Genomic DNA, 20,507 nt, shown 5'->3' with positions numbered 1-20,507 from the left:
CCGAACCTCTTCCTCAGCGTGGAGTAGCAGGCTAGAGGCACTTCACTGATGCCGACCTCTCCACCTTTCTGCCATTAAATATTATCCCTCTGTCTCTCTCTCTCCATCAGTCCCCTAGAATAGGTATGTACCACTGCATCGCTGCACGAATAAGTAAGCCGAACCCTAGGAGAAGAAAGAGGAGAAGTAAATCAGTATTAGTAAACATTGGGTAAAGCTTCTCTTATCGCCCATTCATTGGTGTACGTAGGGTCCACAGATTTAACAACTAAACACATTGGCGCATGAGCTGTAATTATGAATTGTAGCCGGTGATCTCGGAAAGAAGATCCACCTATAAAATATTCTGTGAATGATATCAGGTTCCAGATATGCGCTCTCAAAATATGCGAGGAAGAGCATCGGTCTTCTGCTTCAACGCTGCTTTTTGATGCTTACGGACGGTTAGTCATGGGGGGAATTTTTCCTTTTCTCGCGGGCTTTCTTTATAAGGTGGAAGAAATAAACGTGCAATAAGTGCCTGGCTTAAAACATGCCAATCTTATGTCAGTTTTCTACAAATTATTAATTTACAGCACGTCATTCAGAGCAGTAATCAAAAATAAGCTGCTTGCAATTATTAAATTGAATGGCATCAACAACAAGGTCTATTCGACTGTGAACAGTTTCCGTTTGGTTATCTTTGCGTAGAATGGCCCGTCTTTTTGGAAACGCGATGTATGATAGCTGGGACACCCGGTATATATAGTGCAACTATGTAATGCCACCGTATGCCATTGGCTTCGAGAGATTCAAAAATTCCTTAGGGCGAAACTGGACAACTTTCGCGCCTGTCCTGGCGATCCTTACACTAACCTCCCTGGAAGTATGCGATAACCTATCATGAAAGAGAATGACTCTCACACTTCTTCGATCTGACCCAAAGTGATATTCTTGTGCATACTGTGGTTTTGTTTATTTATAGATTTTTTTTATGATGTAGGATATATTGGCAATAAGCATTGCAAATATAATATAATTGCAACCTTAAATTGGTTTATGTGTAGGCATACAACAACATAAAAGCCGGTATATCCTCTTGAGATACGAAGACCAGCTCAGTGATATACTTACTTTCCAAGTGTGCTGCTATTACTGTGTTGCGAACGTGAAAGGCCGATTTCAGGTTTAAATACCATGATACTTACCATAGCATTTATATACCATGGAATTGTTAGATGCCAGAAGCGTCATCTCCATGTGCATCGACAAACTGACTCTTTCCTTGTGTTTTATAAGGAATAAACAGCTTTTTCTTGCATAACCACATAGTTGAAAACGCCAAATTGCGTAATAGGTTGCTATGTTGACGGCCATTCCAAGATTTAAACGTTCTTTCATCGTATTCGAGAAACACTTTATGGTCGCTATTTGTCGCCTATGATGACACAACAGCCTTCACCAAATCAGTGCCAATTATCTTGACAGAAAGAAATTATAAAGGAAAAAGAAGACATCCACCCAAACGTAGATAAGTGCTACAAAGGAAAACTATACGGGTTCTTCGAAAGAAAAGCTTCTAAGTTGAAGCAAAAATTGTCCTGGTCCCGGACTCGAACCCGGGACCATCGCCTTTCCGGGGCAGCCGCTCTACCATCTGAGCTAACCAGGCGGCTGGCTGTCCTTTGTAGCACTTAGCTACGTTTGGGGGGATGTATCATTTTCTCTTTAATAATTTTTTATTGTTGCTTATACAGCGCGTTTTCTCTATAATCTCATTTTTAACCTCCTTTATGTAGCCTCTCCCCTCTATAATGTATACTTACTGTGAGGGTACTGTAAATGAATGAATGAATGAATGAATAAATAAATAAATAAATAAATAAATAAAATGATACTTCGCAAACCCTCAATTGAAAAAAAAAACTAATTAAATTATGGGGTTTTACGTGCCAAAACCTCGATCTGATTACGAGGCACGTCGTAGCGGGGGACTCCGGAAATTTGGACACCCTGGGGTTCTTTAACGAACACCTAAATCTAAGTACACGGGTGTTTTCGCATTTCGCCCCCGTCGAAATTCGGTCGCCGTGGGCAGGCTTCAATCCCTCGACCTCGTGCTTAGCATTTCAACACCATAGCCACTAAGCAACCGCGGCAGGTGCCATAAATTTGCCCCAAAAATGTGATTCTTCTCGCAGAAACACAGAGTTCCATCGGGCTCGACAGAAATGAGGGGCTCATTTTTAAAATTCAGCGCGCCTTACAGATGAAGACGAAAAAAGGGACATGTTGACACGAGCGTGGACACAAACTTTAAGCATCGACGCCAAAGCAAGGTTGTTGCACAGATAAAGATTAGAACATAGAGCGAAGCTTTTCGAACTACAAATTGGGCTTCGAAATAAGTCAAACTGGGTTAGTTAGGTTCGTGCTGAAAATTCATTTTGGAGCCTGTACCTATACTAGACGAATTTACCCTAATCCTAAGAAATGACTGGTGTGTCATTTTTAGAATTTGACAAGAGTCCGTACTTTTCCCAAGCCCCTGCATGTATTATGGAAAGCAGACTTCGGGGTGACTGACTGTCAAGCGGGTGTCGCCAGACCACGCAGCCTTGCTAAACGGACACGAGGAACACCTCGCCAGCTGAGGTAATACCACAATGCTGAGCAAGTCTGTGGGTACATCCGAAAGCTCTAAGCACAGACCCTCCAGTGATTTGGCATGCCATGCGCTTGTACGCATAGAAAACATCAATTCGCATGTATTTGGAAGCCCAGTGGAAAACAATGAAAAACATTTGTGCTTGGTCCTGTAGTCGACTATGACAACTAAATTCTGGTTGCGTTCAAATATAAGACGCGCGACCCATATGTGTCCAGCTCCTGTGTGTGAAAATTTATTGTGTCTTTTGGAGAAAAATTCACTCATATAATTACGATACTCTGTGGAGAGAAAATAGTGGTTCTAGCAGGTTAACATAAGTTCCTAAATTCACGGGCTGTTCGAGCGGGTGAATCTCCTTGGATATGCGTCTGTGGACAGTTTTCTTGCTGCTTTAGCTTGCTTAGGACACACAAAAACAAACAGCTTTAGCCCAATACAGAATCCGTGCCTGCATGTTACTCATTATTTGTCCGCAGCTAATTACCACTTTTAAGTTATTGTTGACATCCGATACATACATGTGTATGAGGCACGATGATGTTTCCTTTATCTGAAAACATGAAAAGGAAAGCGTTCTGCAAATTGAATGTGCGAGAAAGCCCAATTGTGTCTCAGCAAAGCCGTCTGCAGAGATACGAAGTTTCTTGGGGGCTCACCGCGGCCACAGAGCCTGCGCAACCGTCGTTACAGCTTTCTGTGACTACGAAAGCAAAGCTACAGCAGGGGAACTTCTGCACGTGTTGTGTTACTGCGCCAAGTAGTCCGGCAGAGAGCTCTTTGTGTTTTGGTTACTCGGAGCAGGTACGGAAACAGCGTAACTGTCTTCTTGCCACAGCTTCGCATTCGCCGAGATGCGGAAGAAAGAAAGCGAAAAATTAATGTTGAACTTTAACAGTGAGCGGGGTTTTTTTTCATTTATTTTTTTTTCTCTTAAATTAATACAATTGTTGCAGGAAATATGGTATTTGTAGTGTCTGTTCCCCAGCCTAAATTGCAATGAAATTTTCTGCTTGGGCGCCATGTTAGGACTCTCAATTACAAAATTAGACGGTTACCAGCCGTTCAGCGTGGCAAAGATTGCTTTAACAGTAGGTGCTGCTCATTACTATCCTGCTTAAGGGTGAAATTTCCTGGCAGTTAACCGCTAAACGAACTCCAATGAAACTGTGAGTCAATTTTCAGGCACGCTGTCAAGCGTGCGCTTCTCCTCCGCGTATAGCTTTTATGGTATTTCTTTTTTACAACGTTGTTCGTGATTATACAGCACGTGTTTCATTTTCGCCACGGCGATAATGTAGGCCACGGGAGCCATTCTGTAAGAGTCCACCTAGTACGACATATCCGTTTTGTCGGCTGCCGAAGTGCTGATTGGCCGTGGCGCCTCGCTGCCGTGGACGCGCAGTCCAGCCCAGCCACTCAGAACTTCGACAGCAGACGAAATGGACACGTCCACTAGGTGGACTCTTACGGAATACCTCCCCTGGTCGACCGTAAGCGCTATGGGAGCGGTCTGCCAACGACGCTCGAGCGTCGCGCCCACTGCGCAGGAAGCGGGGGCCCCGTGTGGTTGTGGTGGGGGCTGGCTCCCACGCGCGCCGGACGCGCGGCCGTGCGACGAGCGCGCGTACCTCCTCTGGCGTCGGGCGTCAGTGCCAGGTCGTGGTCGACGAGCTGTCCGAATGCCATGACCAGGTGCGTGTGTCGCTGCGAGTAGGTGGCCCCGGGTGCCGCTCGCAGGTCCCACAGAGCGTTGGACACCTTGCGGGCGTTGGGCAGCGGCCGGCCGGACAGGGACAGCGTCCGCGGGGAGGACACGCCTGCGAGACGAACGGTGACGTAGTGATGAGGTGGGAGAGCGAAGCGCGAAGCTGGTTCTGCGACGCTGCAAGAGAGCTTCGTAGTCTCGCTCGTACCATCACGTTAAGTTACTGGCATACACCGCAGAACTCTAAGTGTCGTTTATACAGCCTCGACCCATCACTGAAACTTAAATTACCAGCGAATCTTCCATGACGTGACGCAACATTGCTGTGTCGGCTGTGGGTAGGAGTAGCATTCACCAACTCCTACAGCTATCGTATTGGAATGGCGGATTCACCAATGAGCGCTAAGTGCAAGTGTGAAGAGACCATCAGTCACCTTCTGTGCCACTGTTCTCGTTTCGATAATCAACGTGAGACTCTCCAGTGTGCCTTGAATAGACTGGATGACAGGCCATTCACGGAAGCGAAGATCTTGGGAGCCTGGCCTCACAGTTCATTAGCGCAGAAAGCAGTTCGAGCGCTTTTTCACTACCTGAAGGCAACAGACTTGACTGCCCGACTATAGACATCCTACACCTAAGTTCTCTCTCTCTCTCTCTTTCACTCCCCATTCCCCTCCCCACGTGTAGGGTAGCAAACTGGACTCAGTCTGGTTAACCTCCCTGCCTTTCCTTCTTCCCTTCTCTCTCTCTCTCTCTCTCTGCGCAGCGCGCAGGAAGTCGAAGTATAAAGACGACAGGACGAGCGCTCTTCTTCGAATGAAAGTTTATGCACCAGTGTACGGATGTGCGTCAGTAAAGTCATCCTTGATTGCTAAGACGGGCTACAGACACGATCCACGGCAGTAACAACGCGAACAAGGAGGCGAGTTGGTTGATGTTCGTTCCGCTTGAAACTCAACAGGCGGCGTAAACGCTATGGAAAAAAGGCAGATATTGATAGAACCGGAGTCATTGCAGCTGTAGGCAGTGCTGCCGTATAGTAATAGAGGTTTTACATGCAAAAGCTAAGACCGAGGTCAGCTAGCCAGAAATCTAGATAAGGGTAGATGTAGTAAAACCTGATTATAGCAAGCAAGTTAGGAGACTCTTTGTCCCCGTCTCGTTTTGTAGAAGTTGCCAATAGACATCAACATCACTATTATCATCACTCTGATCATCACTCTGATGATGATCATCATCATCTTTATCATCGTCATCCCCGGTAAGACGGGTGCTGAATTAAGCTTAGAAGAACTTGCTGTTGGGCGAGTTGGTGCATATTAGCAAACAGTTTTATAGCTGCGCGAACAAACGACCACAGAGAGACCACACAAGGTCAGGCGCCTGTCCTTGAGTGCCCTCTCTGCGGTCCTTTGTTCGCGCAGTTATCGCATTACAAGAGACCGGAGAAGCAACTAAGCTGTCGGGATACGCGGCATACACCGCAGTTTGCGGTGATAACCGCAGGCCCCAAGTAACCACACTAGTTAAGCGAAACATTCCGGTTATACAGCATCACACAGTCATTGATACAGCAGCGCACATTTCCCTGGAGATCATCCCGTCTGCAAGGCGCAAGGAACAGAGCCTCTTCATCCTCAATGTGTACAGCAGCCCCATACAACAACATAGGTTTCTACGACTTTTCACCATAGCAGACCAAGTAGCTAGGGGAACCCCCCTGCTCATCGTAGGGGACCTAAACGCCCCTGCGGTGGCACGGGGATACCCAATGAACCGCCGAAAGGAAAGACAACTATGGCTTGACGGACAGCATCTAGGTCTTACTCTTGTCACGGATCCAACTTGTCCCTCTCGTATGGGAAACAGCGTTAGCAGAGACTACTCCGGACTTGACATTCGCAAAACGAATTCCACAAGCAGACTGGATCAACACACAAGACAACTTGGGCAACGACCACTGTTTAATCCAAACAACAGTTCGAGCGGGCCCGCGAAAGCCTAAGGGCCGTCAACTCCGCATAACGAACTGGGACGCTTTCCGACAAGCCAGAGCCCTCACCTCTTTCTCGGGCACCCAACCCCGTTTCGAAGATTGGGTTGCATCCTTGCTGCAATACGCGAGCGAAGCCACTAAATTGGTGCCTGAGGAAGCCAATCTGCAGGAGGCAGATAGCAAGTTACTGCATATGTGGGAAGCCCTCGCCAGTCTGCAACGCAGATACAAACACAACAAGCTCAACCGAACGCTCAGGAAACGTATTAGTACTCTTATCCTTCACATCGAAGACTATGCAGAACAACTTACTCGTGAAAATTGGCACAGCACATGCGACCGCATGGAGCGGCAACCAAACCTGCCCAAAACGTGGAATATCCTCCGTTGCCTCCTCGATCCGGCCAACAGCAAGAACACACAACAGCACAACTTGCAAAAAATTATTCACACCCATCCGGGCATGGACGCACAAGTTCTTCAAGAGCTGATAGACCGATACATAGGACCTCAACCTACTACACCCGCTCCAGCATACACAGGCACCGCTAACGACCACCTGGACGCGCCCATACAAGCAGCAGAAGTACGTGAAGCCATCCTCGCACTCCGCCCTAACTCGGCCCCGGGAGCTGACGGCATTACTAATAAAATGCTTCGCAACCTAGATGAGGATTCTATAGTAGCCCTCACAGCTTATTTTAACGCATACTGGGAAACTGGAAACCTCCCCTCACAATAGAAAGGAGCCAAAATTATGATTCCCAAACCCGGGAAGCGCCTCCTACTCGAAAACCTACGTCCTATCTCCCTCACTTAATGTGTCGGAAAGGTCCTCGAACACGTCATCTTCACACGCTTACACAGACATATGAACGACAACGACCTCTTCCCCAATACCATGGTTGGCTCCCGCCCGAAACTTTCTGCTCAATATATCATGATTCAGCTCAAGCACCAAATTATCGATGGCGACAAAAGTTCCAGGCTGCACACCAGAGCCATCTTGGGGCTAGACCTAACCAAGGCCTTCGATAACGTCACGCATGAGGCCATACTGAGCCAACTGGCACAACTCCAGGTTGGACATCGAACATATAACTATGTGAAGAATTTTCTTACAGGTCGCACGGCCACCATTACCATCGGAGGGTTGCAGTCGCCAATTATTCACTTCGGCAGCAAAGGCACGCCCCAAGGATCGGTTCTATCCCCTTTTCTGTTTAACGTGGCCTTGCTCGGACTACCGCATGCATTAGCTAGCATCCCCAACCTCAAGCATAGCCTCTACGCAGACGATATCACCCTGTGAGTCAGCGGGGGCAGCGACAGGGACATCCAAGACACGCTGCAGCAAGCCATCAACGCGGTCGTTGCATGCGTAGAACCGCGCGGCCTGGCGTGCTCCCCACAGAAATCGGACCTCCTTCTGTACAAGCCTAATTGGGGAGGTCGATGTCCAGACCCTCACCTGCCCGAGATAGAACTCCACGTGCACCAGCAACGCATACCTACTGTACCTAGCATTCCTATCCTTGGCTTATGCATCCAACAAAACGGCAGAAACACGGCGATACTCAAGCAATTAGATAATCATGTACGCCAAACAACTCGCCTTATTGCACGCATCGGAAATCGACATAACGGCATGAAAGAAAGCAACCTTATACGCCTGGTAACAGCCTACGCCCTGAGCAGGATCACCTATGTCGCCCCGTACCTTAGCCTCAATGCAACTGACAAGCTCAAACTCAATACCATGATCAAGAGGGCCTATAAACAAGCCCTACATCTTCCCATCACCAGCTCTAACGAGAAACTGGACGCCCTCGGCATTCATAAGACCATAGACGAGCTTATTGAAGCGCAGCGTCACCCCTGAACCCCATCAAGGACATAATAAAGTTTTTTTTCCTCTATCCCTCGCGCAGTTATAAAACTATTTGGTGTATTAAGCCACTAAGAATTCTTCTGAGGACAAATACGCGCAGATAAAGCGATCCAGCTCTGACGTGTGCACAAAACAGACTGGTTCCAAGCAAAGCAACCTCGCATTCAAAAAAAAAAAAGTAAGGAAAATAGACAGAGAACGTTAAAGGGGACAGAGTAATTACCGAAGTTTTCCTTTCTTTCTTTTTTTTTTTCAGAAGTATTCTGTGAGGAAAACGCCTTTAAGGAAACAACTGCAGATATTGTGCCCGGCTGTATGCCTGATACGGTACTGCAAATCTTGGAGCAAAAAGAAAAGAAGAAAAAAGAAAGCCAGGAAACGATTAAGCAAGAGTCCCGAGACGACTCGGCACCTCGTAATGGAGTGCCAAGATAGAAACCAAGCGAGACCCGTGAGAAACGTCCACCTTCAAGAAGAGCTGGGATTGAAGGCGTATAGGAGCATTAAATGATCAGCGGTGGACGAAAGGAAGAGACGTTTAGAGTAATGGTGGAGGGAAAAAAAAGCAGGGAAGATATCGATGGAGATAGATGAATATGAAGATCGATGGACAGAACAATAGAAGCTTTAATGTAGAGAGAAACGATCAAGCAGATTTACGCAATAGATGTAGTAAAACCCTGATTTGTTCAATCAGGCTATATAGGCGACTATTTGTCGCCGCCCCGTTTCGAACGGGATGTCACTAGAAAGTGTCCCCCACCGCCTTCCTCTTTTCTTTCGTCTCTCTTTGTTACACTACGGGCTAAGAACGTTGGGCAGTTTCAAGCTCGAGTCACAGCTGTTAAATAAGTTCTGTGGTGTTACGTGCCATAGCTCCGATCGGATTAGGAGGTACACCGTAACGTGGGGGTGTGACTCCGGGTTAATTTCGACCACCCGGGGTTCGTTAACACCCGCCTAAATCTTAAGTAAACGAGCGTTTTTTTCATTTAGCCTCCGTGAAATTGCGCTCTCTTCAGCAGCAGAGGTGTTAGCGTCCAGCCGTGTACTTCGCGCTAATCTCTCGTGTTTGTCACTTTTTCTCTCGTTCCGAACGGGTTCTAGTAATTAGAACACGTTTGCAAAATGTTCCACACACTTGGAGGAATTCACACGGAACGAGGTGAAGCTTCAAGTTGTATGTAAACACGATGACGATTCACACGATTAAAATGGTTCTTGAGACGTGCTTCGCGGCCACGGTAATTTTACTGCTTTACGCACAAATTTGACACGTTGTTTATGTAACGGCGACAAATGGCGGGGCCCATGCTTAAGGTAAGCGTCAGCAGAGAGATAATTTGGGTAGCTTGGTGCATGCTTTGAAGAAAAAAAATAAAAAGTAAGGAAGACACACGATCGCTAAATAGCAACCGTAATGTTTATGCACAGTACAAGCAAACTACCAAGTACCACCAAGTACTTGCTAAAAGCTTGAGAGAGAGAAGAAACATTTAATAATGTGAACCAGTGAGCAACCATTTTTTCTTCACCCAAGGAAGATGGCCTCTTCAGTCCAGGTAGCCATTGACCCGTGCTGCTTCCCTGGCCTGGTTCACCAGCTTTCGCTGGTCCTCCAAGTCCGTGGCCGAGCATGGCATCCCCCGATTCTTGGCGGTTTTCTTCTGTGCTTTTGTTTTCGGTTCTTGATCGAGCTTCTTAGCTGTTGGGTTCAGCGAGATTAGGACACCCCATCACCATATGACAAAGGATGTCCGGGGCCCCGCAGGACAGGCAAAGGTAAGAGAATTGGATCGGGTGCATTCCATGCATTATAATGCCGTGTACATAGGAGTTTGTTTGGAGGCGCCGCAAAGCAACTGTCTCTTCTCTGGTTAGACTGGGATGCGGTAATGGGTATACCCTTCTTTCAAATTTGTAATGCTGCAGGATATCCGAATATCTTTTGGGAATATCCTCGGAGCTCGTCGCTTTTCGGAATCCCTTTGGCAGGAAAGCACCGCTTGTATGATCTCGGGCTGTGGCGCGTGCCTCTTTGTTTCTCGCCAGGGACTCGTGGCCAGGGGTCCAGACGACGTAGGTCTCGGGAACTTGCGTGGGTTTCGATATTTCTTGCAGCATTTTCAGAGCTTTGGTGGATATCATGCCTCTTCGGAAGTTACGACACGCGGCGTGCGAGCCGATCAGTATTACGGCATTCTCGGTGCACGTGGAGATGGCCAGTGCTATTGGCACCTCCTCGGCCGCGTCCGAATCTCTTGCGATTATCGTTTCGGCGGCCTTTTCTTCGCCTGCGGTATCAAGATGACGCTTTAGCTTGCGCCCAACTGCGATTCGGCCTATTCAAATACACGCAAAACGCAATAACGCTTTCCTGAGCTAGCCCCTGGAGCAATTTTAATGAAATTTGAAGTTAAATTCTAGTGACTGCTGGAAGCGGAATTTGAATTCAGGGCGTTAATTTTGTTGAAAATCTTAAAAAAGAACTTGATAAATATAGACGCAAGAAGTTTATAAATTAATAGCTCTGCATCAACAACAGATATCGCGCTTCTGTAAACGACATCCATTAGACCATTGAAAGCGGACAAATTCAATATGTCAATTTATATCGTACGTGAAATTGTTACGTTGTGCACAAGGTTCCTGAACAATCTGTATTTCCATATTATTGAGTTTCTTGAGATTCATGCGTAGCATATCAATTTTGTTCGCTTTAGATGTACTATTAGACGCAATTCACAGAATTGGGATATCATTTTTTCTTGGCGAGTTACAGAGTTGTAAACTTGATAGTTTCGTTTTCTGAAAATTTTCGATTTTTGCCAATTTTTAATAAAAATTGACAACCTAAATCGAAAATTCGGAACCAACAGTTCTAGATTTTATGTTTGTCTTTTAAATGCAACAAACCTCGCCAAATTTGGTGCAGTGGTTGCCGAGGAAAACGAATTCTCCTTTTACGTGTATTTAGTTAGGAGCACGCGAGCTAAAGCTTCCTCTTAATTACGGTTACTGCGAAAGTAGCTATCCTTGCATACCTAGCCGCATCCGTGAATCCGCATCCGCTGTGGAGAGCTCTTGCTCCTGGCCGTCTTCTTTCTTCATGAAAGTTTGGATGCATATTGCGGGGTACAGCTGCCACTAAGATTGAGTCTCGTATGTGTGTTGAGTCTCGAGTTTTCATCCGATTACGCAGTTGCCTCCACATCGTAACCTAGCCGAAGAGCAGGCTTCTCCCGGTGGGAGTCAATTTGAGTTTTTAAATCTAGATTGTTTTGTGCGCTTCTGCGAGTTCCTGCCACGTATTGTGCAGGCCAAGATTGAGTAAGAAGAAGAAGAAGAAGAAGGGGGGGGGGGAAGAAACTTTATTAAAGAGAATGGTCCGGGACTACGAATGACAGCTCAGCACAATGCGTTGGCGGGCTAGTTGGTGCGAATCCATGAATACTTTGTTTAGCGCAAAACAACAGGCACCAGAAAGACGACAGGACAAGGCGCTACTTAGAGCAGAGTAGCGCCTTGTCCTGTCGTCTTTCTTTTGTCTGTTGTTTTGCGCTAAACAAAGTATTCATGGACTACGAATGACACTTGAGATCGCCAGCTCCCTTTGCGCGGAGTTACGGAAAACTTTTTAAAAGAACACTTAAGAAGAAAACGGACTGCACTTTGACTCTATGAAGAAGGATGACCAGTGAAGCTTTGTATGTAGACCCCTTAATGACGAACTGCACCTCTGCTGAGGGTCGGCCCGCCATTGCACTATCTTCGGGATCGGCCCACGTATGGGGAGTGCTTAAAGCTTGCTTCACCTCCACCGCAGGTCGGTACGGTATTGCACTACCTTCTGGATCGGTCCACGTATGCGGAGTGCTTAACGGCTGCGTTACGTCCGCCGCGGGTCGGCCCGCCATTGAACTATCTTCGGGATTTTTTTTCTACACGCGGACACGATCGATAGTGGCAAAAGTAGCCGTTAACAGCTTCGCTGCAAGAAAGTTCTTTAAGATTCTACCACTCTTCCTCCAGTTGCCCTATGGTATTGGTAAAGAAATTTCGGGCTGCGCCCACTTCGACTGTTTGTCATGAGACGTCAGAAAACCGTTAAAGCTCACTGCGTCAAATTTACGTGTAACCATTTAAGATGCATTAATCTGCCAAACAAGACTGAATTTTTCGAAATAGCCAGACACTGTCACGTTTCGAAAGGAATAAAAGCACGGTTGCCCACCGATTTCTCTGGCACTCGCTACTCGTAGCTGCCGGCGAGAAGGGAGAAAAATAAATAAATAAATAAATAAACTTGAAGTGGCAGTATAACGTTGTCGAGCCCTTTCGGCAGGTATACGACATTGTACTGCCAACTCTTCTTCGCCGAGGAAGCATTTTATCTGTTTTTTAACCTTCCGTTGCACGCCATCGCGACTTTCAACCAGCCAACGCAAGCTAAGCAAAGAGAAGCGGACCAATCACAGATGCAGGCACCAATCCTCATCCGGTTATCTACTTTCACTGCGCTGGCTCGGCCCCACCGAAACCCTCTCTACTTCTGCGCATTCCTCGGCTCTTGTGAGCCAATTAGATATGAAAAACGTACGAAGGCAGGCAATGCTATTTGCTTTCAAAGCAAACGGGCCTCCTGAAAACGAGGGAAACGTTTGATTGGGCTGTTAACGCTGCGGGTCACCGCCCGATGCTTGCGTAGGCGGTTGCGTAAATTTGACTCCACCAGATTGGAATAAAGTGGGAATGGAATAGTTTTACGTAATACGGCCCTTGTCGACATACTTGGTTCTTGTAGGTAACGTGGGGTGCGATTTTGTACGCGTTCCAAAATAGAACAGAGGCGGTCCGTTCGACCGAGGCGCGCACGATTGGTCAATTTGAACACTGACGAACATCATGACGTCAATTGTGACGTGATATCTACTGTCAATCATTCCGTGTCGTCTGCTATCGGACGAACGCAACGGAACGGACCGCCTATTTCGTGACGTAAAGAACGGACCGCCTCCGTTCAATTTTGGAACGCGTACAAGATCGCACCCCATATATAGCTTAATCATGCTACTGTTCCTTTGCTATTCCACATTATTTCCTCCTCTGCTTTGCTGCCACAGCCCTTTGCTGGCCACCGTTAAGGGGTCAAGAACCTAGGCTAGATAGTTACAGCGCGGCCAACTACACCGATTTCCCTTCTGCCGCTATCAAAAACGAACAACCCCTGACAAGGCTTTGTGAAATGTTATCACTGGTCTATACAGCGATCGGATTCTTTCAGATGGCGGTGCCGAGTTTGAAGCTGTCCCAATGAAAAGTCCTGGCCGCTCTCGTTGCGGCTCATGCTACGCTCAAACTGATTCTAACAATTCTGATATCTTTTTTTCTATTTACGCGCGTTCAATACGCGTGGGTAAACGATTAAATAACATGCCTTCAAGGACCGTTTCCAAGGGCCCTCGCGTAGAACGAGACACGACAAAAAGCACAGCAATAAAATAGAACACACACGAAGAGAGGGAGAGAGTTCATATTAAGCAACCAGGCCGGACGGATTGCGGAACCAGCTCAGAACTACCTTGATCAGAGCATCGCGGCTGTAATAAAGCCCACCTTGCTGTCAAAGGACATCCGCACACAAGGGTGCCGTCAGAGGTCGCGTGGCGCTACGTAAGCTTGCTCGCCTCGGCGTGCCGCCCCACATAGAATTATCTCGCTTAACCCAGTACCGCCCGACCTTTGTCGAAGTGCGCCGGCATCCGCGATAGCCGTGACCGCGCAGCCAATGGCGTCGAAGTGCCGATTAAGATCGAAAAGAGCGCGACAGTATCGGATGGCGAAAAGAAACGCTACTTTCTTCCGAAGCTTTTCATCCAAGGCGCGTTCACTTCGCTTCGCGGCGACCTCCGTGACAAACCGAGAAAGGAAAATGTAAAGGAAGCTTGTGTAGACTCCTACGTCGCGCCAAAAAACTCGGGCTTTCCCTTTTTTGGCTAGCTCTTAGCTTTGACCGCTTTCGATTCTTGACTATTTCGGTACTTTTTTGCTCGCTGCTAAAGACCTGACCGCCGGCGAGATTTCCGAGATGCGTCGAGATTAGATGGGTGCGATCGGCGCCAAACGCGGAAGCCCCGTGTGGCATTGCACTTATCTTGCGCGGGAGTTCGCAGTATCGACCGCCGATCTGCACGGCGCTCAGTCGACGATGAAGGTGACCTGGCTGTGTACGCAGTGAACGGTGCGGCGGCGGTGCAAGATCGATGCAGCGATGCGGGCGCCGTCGAGAGATCGTCGTGCGCACATTCCCACCGGCCTGTATTCGATCGAATTCTTTCTTGGGACATATGATATGCGGGAGCACTGGAACAGCCACTAACAATGTCTAACGATGTAACCACTAGTAATGTGTCGTGACCCTGATCATTTACATCCTCAGCAATCATCAGCAACCTGATCACCACCACCGTCATAATAAACACATATTTGCCCGCTTGCAGGACGAAGGCCTCTACCAGCGATCTCAAATGAACGTTGTCTCGCGTCAGCCGATTCCCATCTTCTGCCTACACATATACTTTATCTTATCACACCAATTTCTTCTGCAGTACGCGACTGCGCTTCCTTTCCCTTGACACCCATTCTGTTGCACCCCCAGATCACCGGTTATCTGTTCAGCTAGCGCACAACAAGGCCAGAGAAACTCTATAGCCAGGTTTACATGATTGCGACAGAAGCGCATCGTATTAACTTTCAAGTGCATCGCGTCTCATTAAACGAGGTAATTCGCTAGGAAGGCGGATAGCATCAAATGCGCCAAGTAGTTTGAGGCGTAGGATGCGCATTTTCGTAGCACATGTGAACGCAAGGGCATTGTATCAGGAATTCTGGGAAGGCATTCACTGCGGGATGACAACCAGCCAACCAACCAGCGGCGGCCACGTGCAGCAGCACTGCAGGAAACGAAAATAAAAATCGCGGCTTACGGAGAAGGCCGCACGGCGATTCCTTTTCGCTCGTGAGTACATTACGCGACTATACACTACGCGTCGAAACAATATTTTCTTTGTCAGTGATAAATGACATTAACAGGAGGGAGTTGTTTGACTCACGCCATTAACGTAATCATGCCCACTTTGAAGAGACAGAAGCCATGACGGCTGCGCTTGGCTACCACTGGACATGGCAATAGTTGCGGGCACGCTGTTATTTATTTATTATTATCGCTGTTAAATTTATCATTAGTTATTATTTTATTATCCCGATATATTGCGGTAAGTTTCTGCAAAATAAACGTCGCGTACATTTTTCTACGTGGACGAATGAAGGAGAACCTGCCGACACCCGGAAGGTACTTTCAGTGAATTTCAGAACGCGACAGCAAAAGCACGCTTATCGGAAGTGAGCGTTAAATTTCAAATATGTCACTGTATATGGCGTTAGCTGGCTGGACAGGAAAATGCGCATTACTGTAAACAGTTGTATATGAGTAAATGCGATACGCTAAATGAATACGATACTCTCTCTCTACCGTATACATGTAAACGGGGCTCGGCTTATTTCTTTCTACGAATGTCAACTACACTATCGGATAACCGCGTTTGCTGTCTAGTACAGACCAATTTCTTCCTGCCTCTTAACGTTATCCGACTACCATTCATCAGAAGTGAAAAATGGGCGAGTTGGTATGGAAGTGTGGCTAAATTCAGAGCGCGAACTACTGGAACACAAGGTAAAGAACAAAAAAAAAGAAGACAGGACACGGCGCCGTGTCCTGTCTTGCGCCCTATCTTGTGTCCCAATAGTGGGCGCTCTGAATTTAGCCATGCTATCATTCACCGCTACATCGCGTTTTGCGCGGTCCTCAGCTTCTTCTTCTCCAGCTTCCTTGGTAAAGCATCCAAGCTTCCATTCCAGAGGTTAGTTGAGGTAGAATACAATAATTTTGCACGTTTATTTTCAAAGATTGAATTGAAAATGGAATTGAATAGATCTTTATTTCCAAAAGATTGGGGGAGACAGGGAAGAAAAGCAAAAAAACACCCTACCCCCTATGACCACAAGACATGGGCAGCGCGGAGCTGCCGCGCGTTTTTAACAATAAAAAAATACACAGTTTTGCAAGAATGCATGAGAAGCACTAAGTGAAAAGTGAGTAGTTGCGCGTAGTGAAGTTACAAAACCTTTCGCTCATGATAGATGAAAAGAAATACAAATATATACACATATATATGTAATGTAAATGTGAACAAAAAGTTGTAAGCTCAACTAATCTGCACTTCTGAAATAGCTGACCGTATAAACATGAATATTAGTCCCGCTATTTGAGTCGAGAAAATTCCTATGGGGTAAGGGCACATATACCAATTCCAGATTTGTTGTAAGCATTTAAAAGCCTTGGTAAGTTGTTTTTTAGCGTTTGTGAGCTGTAATTAGTCCTAAAACGGTGTACTGTCCCGGGTTCTGTGTTTCTTGTGAAACGTGAGGGGACACGTTCTTCTAAACACGATAACTTAACAAGGGATAGATCGCTCTTCCTGTTCATGTGATAAAACTTCTGCAAAAGTCGAAGCCTATAAATTTCGTGCACTGTGATAATATTAAACTTGTCAAATAAATGCTTGGTGTGTGAGTCGTACGGAACATTTGCGAGGACGCGTACTATCCTTTTCTGTATTAAAAATAATTTGTTTAAATTCGCATCAGTTGTAGTGCCCCATACGAGGTGACAATAATTGATATGAGAGGTGAATAAGGCGTTATATAATGTATTTAGTATTTAACGGATGTAGGAAGGAGGTAACGGTTTCGGCTTATTGTACCTGTTATCTGACTCAGTTTTTGCGTTACAAAGTTTGCATGGTCATTCCATAGCAGCGATGAAGAAAGAAAGAAAGAAAGATAAGGATAAGTGATCGGTCACGACGGGGTAGTGCTTTCTACTGCCCTCCAACACTACGGCTCCAATCAATTTTGCTCTTCTGAAAATTTCCTTTATGAGGAGGGTCCTCTGAGAATAAATGGCCTAACCGCTTCGACAGACTGACTACTTGTATAATGTTACCCCTGTCGTTACGCTGGGTTCAGCCAGCTAACCGACTGAAGTCTCTTCATACAAGAGCCACTCTTAGAGCTAGGTTAAGCATCCGAAGGACACTCAAAGACAGCGTGTTCGTTTTGACTGGGTGGTCCGTCTACGTCTTGTTGAACAGCAGAATTTCGAACAACGTGAAACAAGACAAAACGCACTCACACACACACACACACACAGACACACACACACACACGCACACGCGCGCGCACGCACGCATGCACACACACACACACGCACGCACGCACACGCACACGCACACACACACACACACACACACACACACACACACACACACACACACACACACACACACACACACACACACACACACACACACAGCGAGAGAGAGAGAGAGAAAGGCACATGCTGTTAAAAAGTATCCTGCTTACCGCGGGCTACTCTCACTGGAGTTCAGCTTGCTCCCTTCATGAGCGTGGGCACGGCTGTTACTGATAGTAACGTTTTCTACCACATTTAGTTTTTTTTAAATGCGTAAGCATTTCTATGCCTACCCCCAAGGAAACGCGTACGTGCGGCCGTTCGTCACGTAAGACGAAGTGGTATAAAGCAATTAATGTATAAAGCAAAATAAATTCCAGAGGAAAAACTTTCGCGGAGGAGAGTTTCGAACCTACGACCCCACGCTCGGAGGCCGAGTATTTTGCCCTCTAGGCTAAACGCCCACTTTTGCTTCTTTTCCTATAATAAATGGGAGCAGAAGTTTCAGCAGAGAGAGAGAAGTGGTTCTTGTGGGGAAAGGAGGAAATGCTAGCACTATCTTCTGCAACCCATGCGGGAGCACGGCTCAGCGCCAGCAGGGTGTCGGAGATGGGAGTAAAGGAGAGAGAGGGTAGAAGGGAGAAAGGTAGAGGGTCGTACTAGCAGCATCAGAGCAGCCCGGCCTGGAGGTCCCAGTGGGTTCGACCGGAGGAGTAGGTTGCTGATAGACCGTATAGGAGGTGGCCTAGCAGGAGCGAAGTAGTGGCGGATCAGGAAGCCCGAGGTGGTGGGATGGCCGTTAGGCTATCCGTCTTTGTAAAAAATTCCTATAGTGTCGCCGAGAGCCCCGACGAGGTGAGTGAAAACACATTCAAAACTCATCCAAGCACGTGGAAGCGTGCAATCTTGCACAAGGTTAATGTATCTGAACCATATGAGCAAAACGAGAACAAGGTGAAAGCAAACGTTTCGACAAGTGGACGTGCCTTCTTCAAGGCGACATATGCTTTCCTCGCCACAGTGTATATAGGGGGGGGTTCTTCTAAAGGGGAGGTGGTGTAAGGCGGGTGGGTGCGGCGACGAGAGAAGGGTGTTAGCGGCGAGGGTGTCAAAATGAGAATAAAGGAATGCTGTGCGCAAGGCCAGTGACACGGCCGCCTGTCAATCACGAATCAACGGCTGTGTGTCAGCCGGCGTGTCAACGGCGTGCACAGCAGCCCTCTATTACCTGTTTCGCTGGTGGTCGTGGGCTATCGTGTCTCTAAAAGACATAATAGAAGGAGCGGCGGAAAGCGGTGCCCGCGAAAAAGAAATAGAGAAAGAAAATTAAAATAAAATACTCACATGGAATAAATAAACAAATAAAAGAAAAAAGAACCCTAAGCAACCAAATTAAGTGTTGTTGCCTATAGCTTGAAGTTTAGCATAACGAATATATTCTAAAGCTCTTTTTGAAACGTTTATGCCTATCGGTTGCATTGTCTTGTAGTTATGAATAAGGTATGATTCTCCGTATTTTCCTTCTCGTTCAGACCGAAAATTTGACTGTAAGCTGTAGAGTTTAAGTTCATCAAAGTTATGACCTCGTTGGTTGAAATGCTCGGCGACGGCCTTGGGAAGCTATTTAGCTGTGTCCACGCGATGCCCATTTAAAGTACCTATCTACAACATTTGCATTTAAAGCAGGAAAATGAATGTTTCGCAAGGCGCTGCACTTAAAATTCTCTCGATAAACGCGATTGCGTCAATGAACACGTATCTCAGAAGATCCGACGCCGGCGTCCCGCGTCTAGCGTCAGCCGCCGCTTTGCGAAAAACATTCCGTACCACGCATACTCAATTACTCTTCTATCACCAAAGTTCCTCGTACCTTCTGTTTCATTCTTTACAAAGTTATTCCTCAGAATTATGAGAATGACAGCCAACAATTACATGTCATGAAAAAAAAGAAAGAAACACCGACAACACATACATGTTATGTTAGATCTTCCAAGACTGAAATATTAAAAGTGCGAATCAATAACAGTAGATCGGCCTGCGCAAGAGGTCGCGTTTCTACCAAAAAGCTCGCCTTGGTGCATAGCGTTCGCCGCCAGCGTTTCCCGGCAAACACTGCGGTTACATAAGCTGCAGTTGCCGAGAAGCTTGAGAAGCAGTCAGGGTTTTTTGAATGCTATCGCGTTCCACGCTTAAAGGCGAAGCTTAAGCGTTCTCCAAATTTTTTATCACGGGAATTCGACCGTCTCTCACGCGGTTGTTTTAGGAGTCTGGGAACCATTTCGATTAGAGCAGCATGACACCCTGGAAAGATTCAATGAGCAACTTGCAAAAAAGCCTTTAATGAACCTACAGAGAATAAATATATCTCGCTGGTCACCCAGAACACTGCTTCGCACTTCGAATAAATTTATACACCGTGCTTCGCATATATTACCGAGAATACCGGAGGAGAAAACTAAATAGCATGTATAACGCATAAAAACTGGTCGAAAGGGACTTTTCAGTGACTGTTTTCGTAGCACATAAGCAACCTACACAGTGCAAATTTTCAGTACACGTCAACAGAAAGTGGCCTTCATTTTTTTTTTCAACATACAAAATATCTGCTCGTTTTCCTCCTGCCGGAAAACGCGTAGCAGTGCAGCTCCTATTTAGAAACAGCCTGAAAATGAAATTGTCAAAGTCAGAAATGACACGTGCCTTTAAAAAAAATTCAAGTCAGTGCTCTATTGGTATTGAAATGGTCCTGCACGTTAGACCAATGTCATTTGCATGAACATATCTACGATGAGTCTTGATAACACAATGAAATTCGACAGTTACACCCGGAAGAGCTTGATTAGATTTTTGATAATGGTAAGATACTGACATTGCGGCGCTATGTAGGCTGTCTGAACACAGATAAATAGCTCCAGCATTTGATAATCCAATGATTTTATGCCACAAGGCACA

General features: G+C 46.6%; 1 protein-coding gene across 1 annotated transcript in view; it reads right to left on the bottom strand.

Moving 5' to 3' along the window:
* LOC126527934 (salivary peroxidase/catechol oxidase-like) overlaps positions 1–20,507 on the bottom strand; it is a 219,392-nt gene that overhangs the window by 47,112 nt on the left and 151,773 nt on the right. Inside the window, exon 4 of the mRNA XM_055069370.2 lies at positions 4,279–4,467. Within this exon, the coding sequence (XP_054925345.2) occupies positions 4,279–4,467 (189 nt within the window). The remainder of the gene's footprint in view (positions 1–4,278; positions 4,468–20,507) is intronic.

The sequence above is a fragment of the Dermacentor andersoni genome, chromosome 9, assembly GCF_023375885.2.
Source record: "Dermacentor andersoni chromosome 9, qqDerAnde1_hic_scaffold, whole genome shotgun sequence".
Taxonomy (NCBI): domain Eukaryota; kingdom Metazoa; phylum Arthropoda; class Arachnida; order Ixodida; family Ixodidae; genus Dermacentor; species Dermacentor andersoni.
Note: the sequence above shows the minus strand (reverse complement) of the source record. Positions and strands in the feature narration are given on the sequence as shown.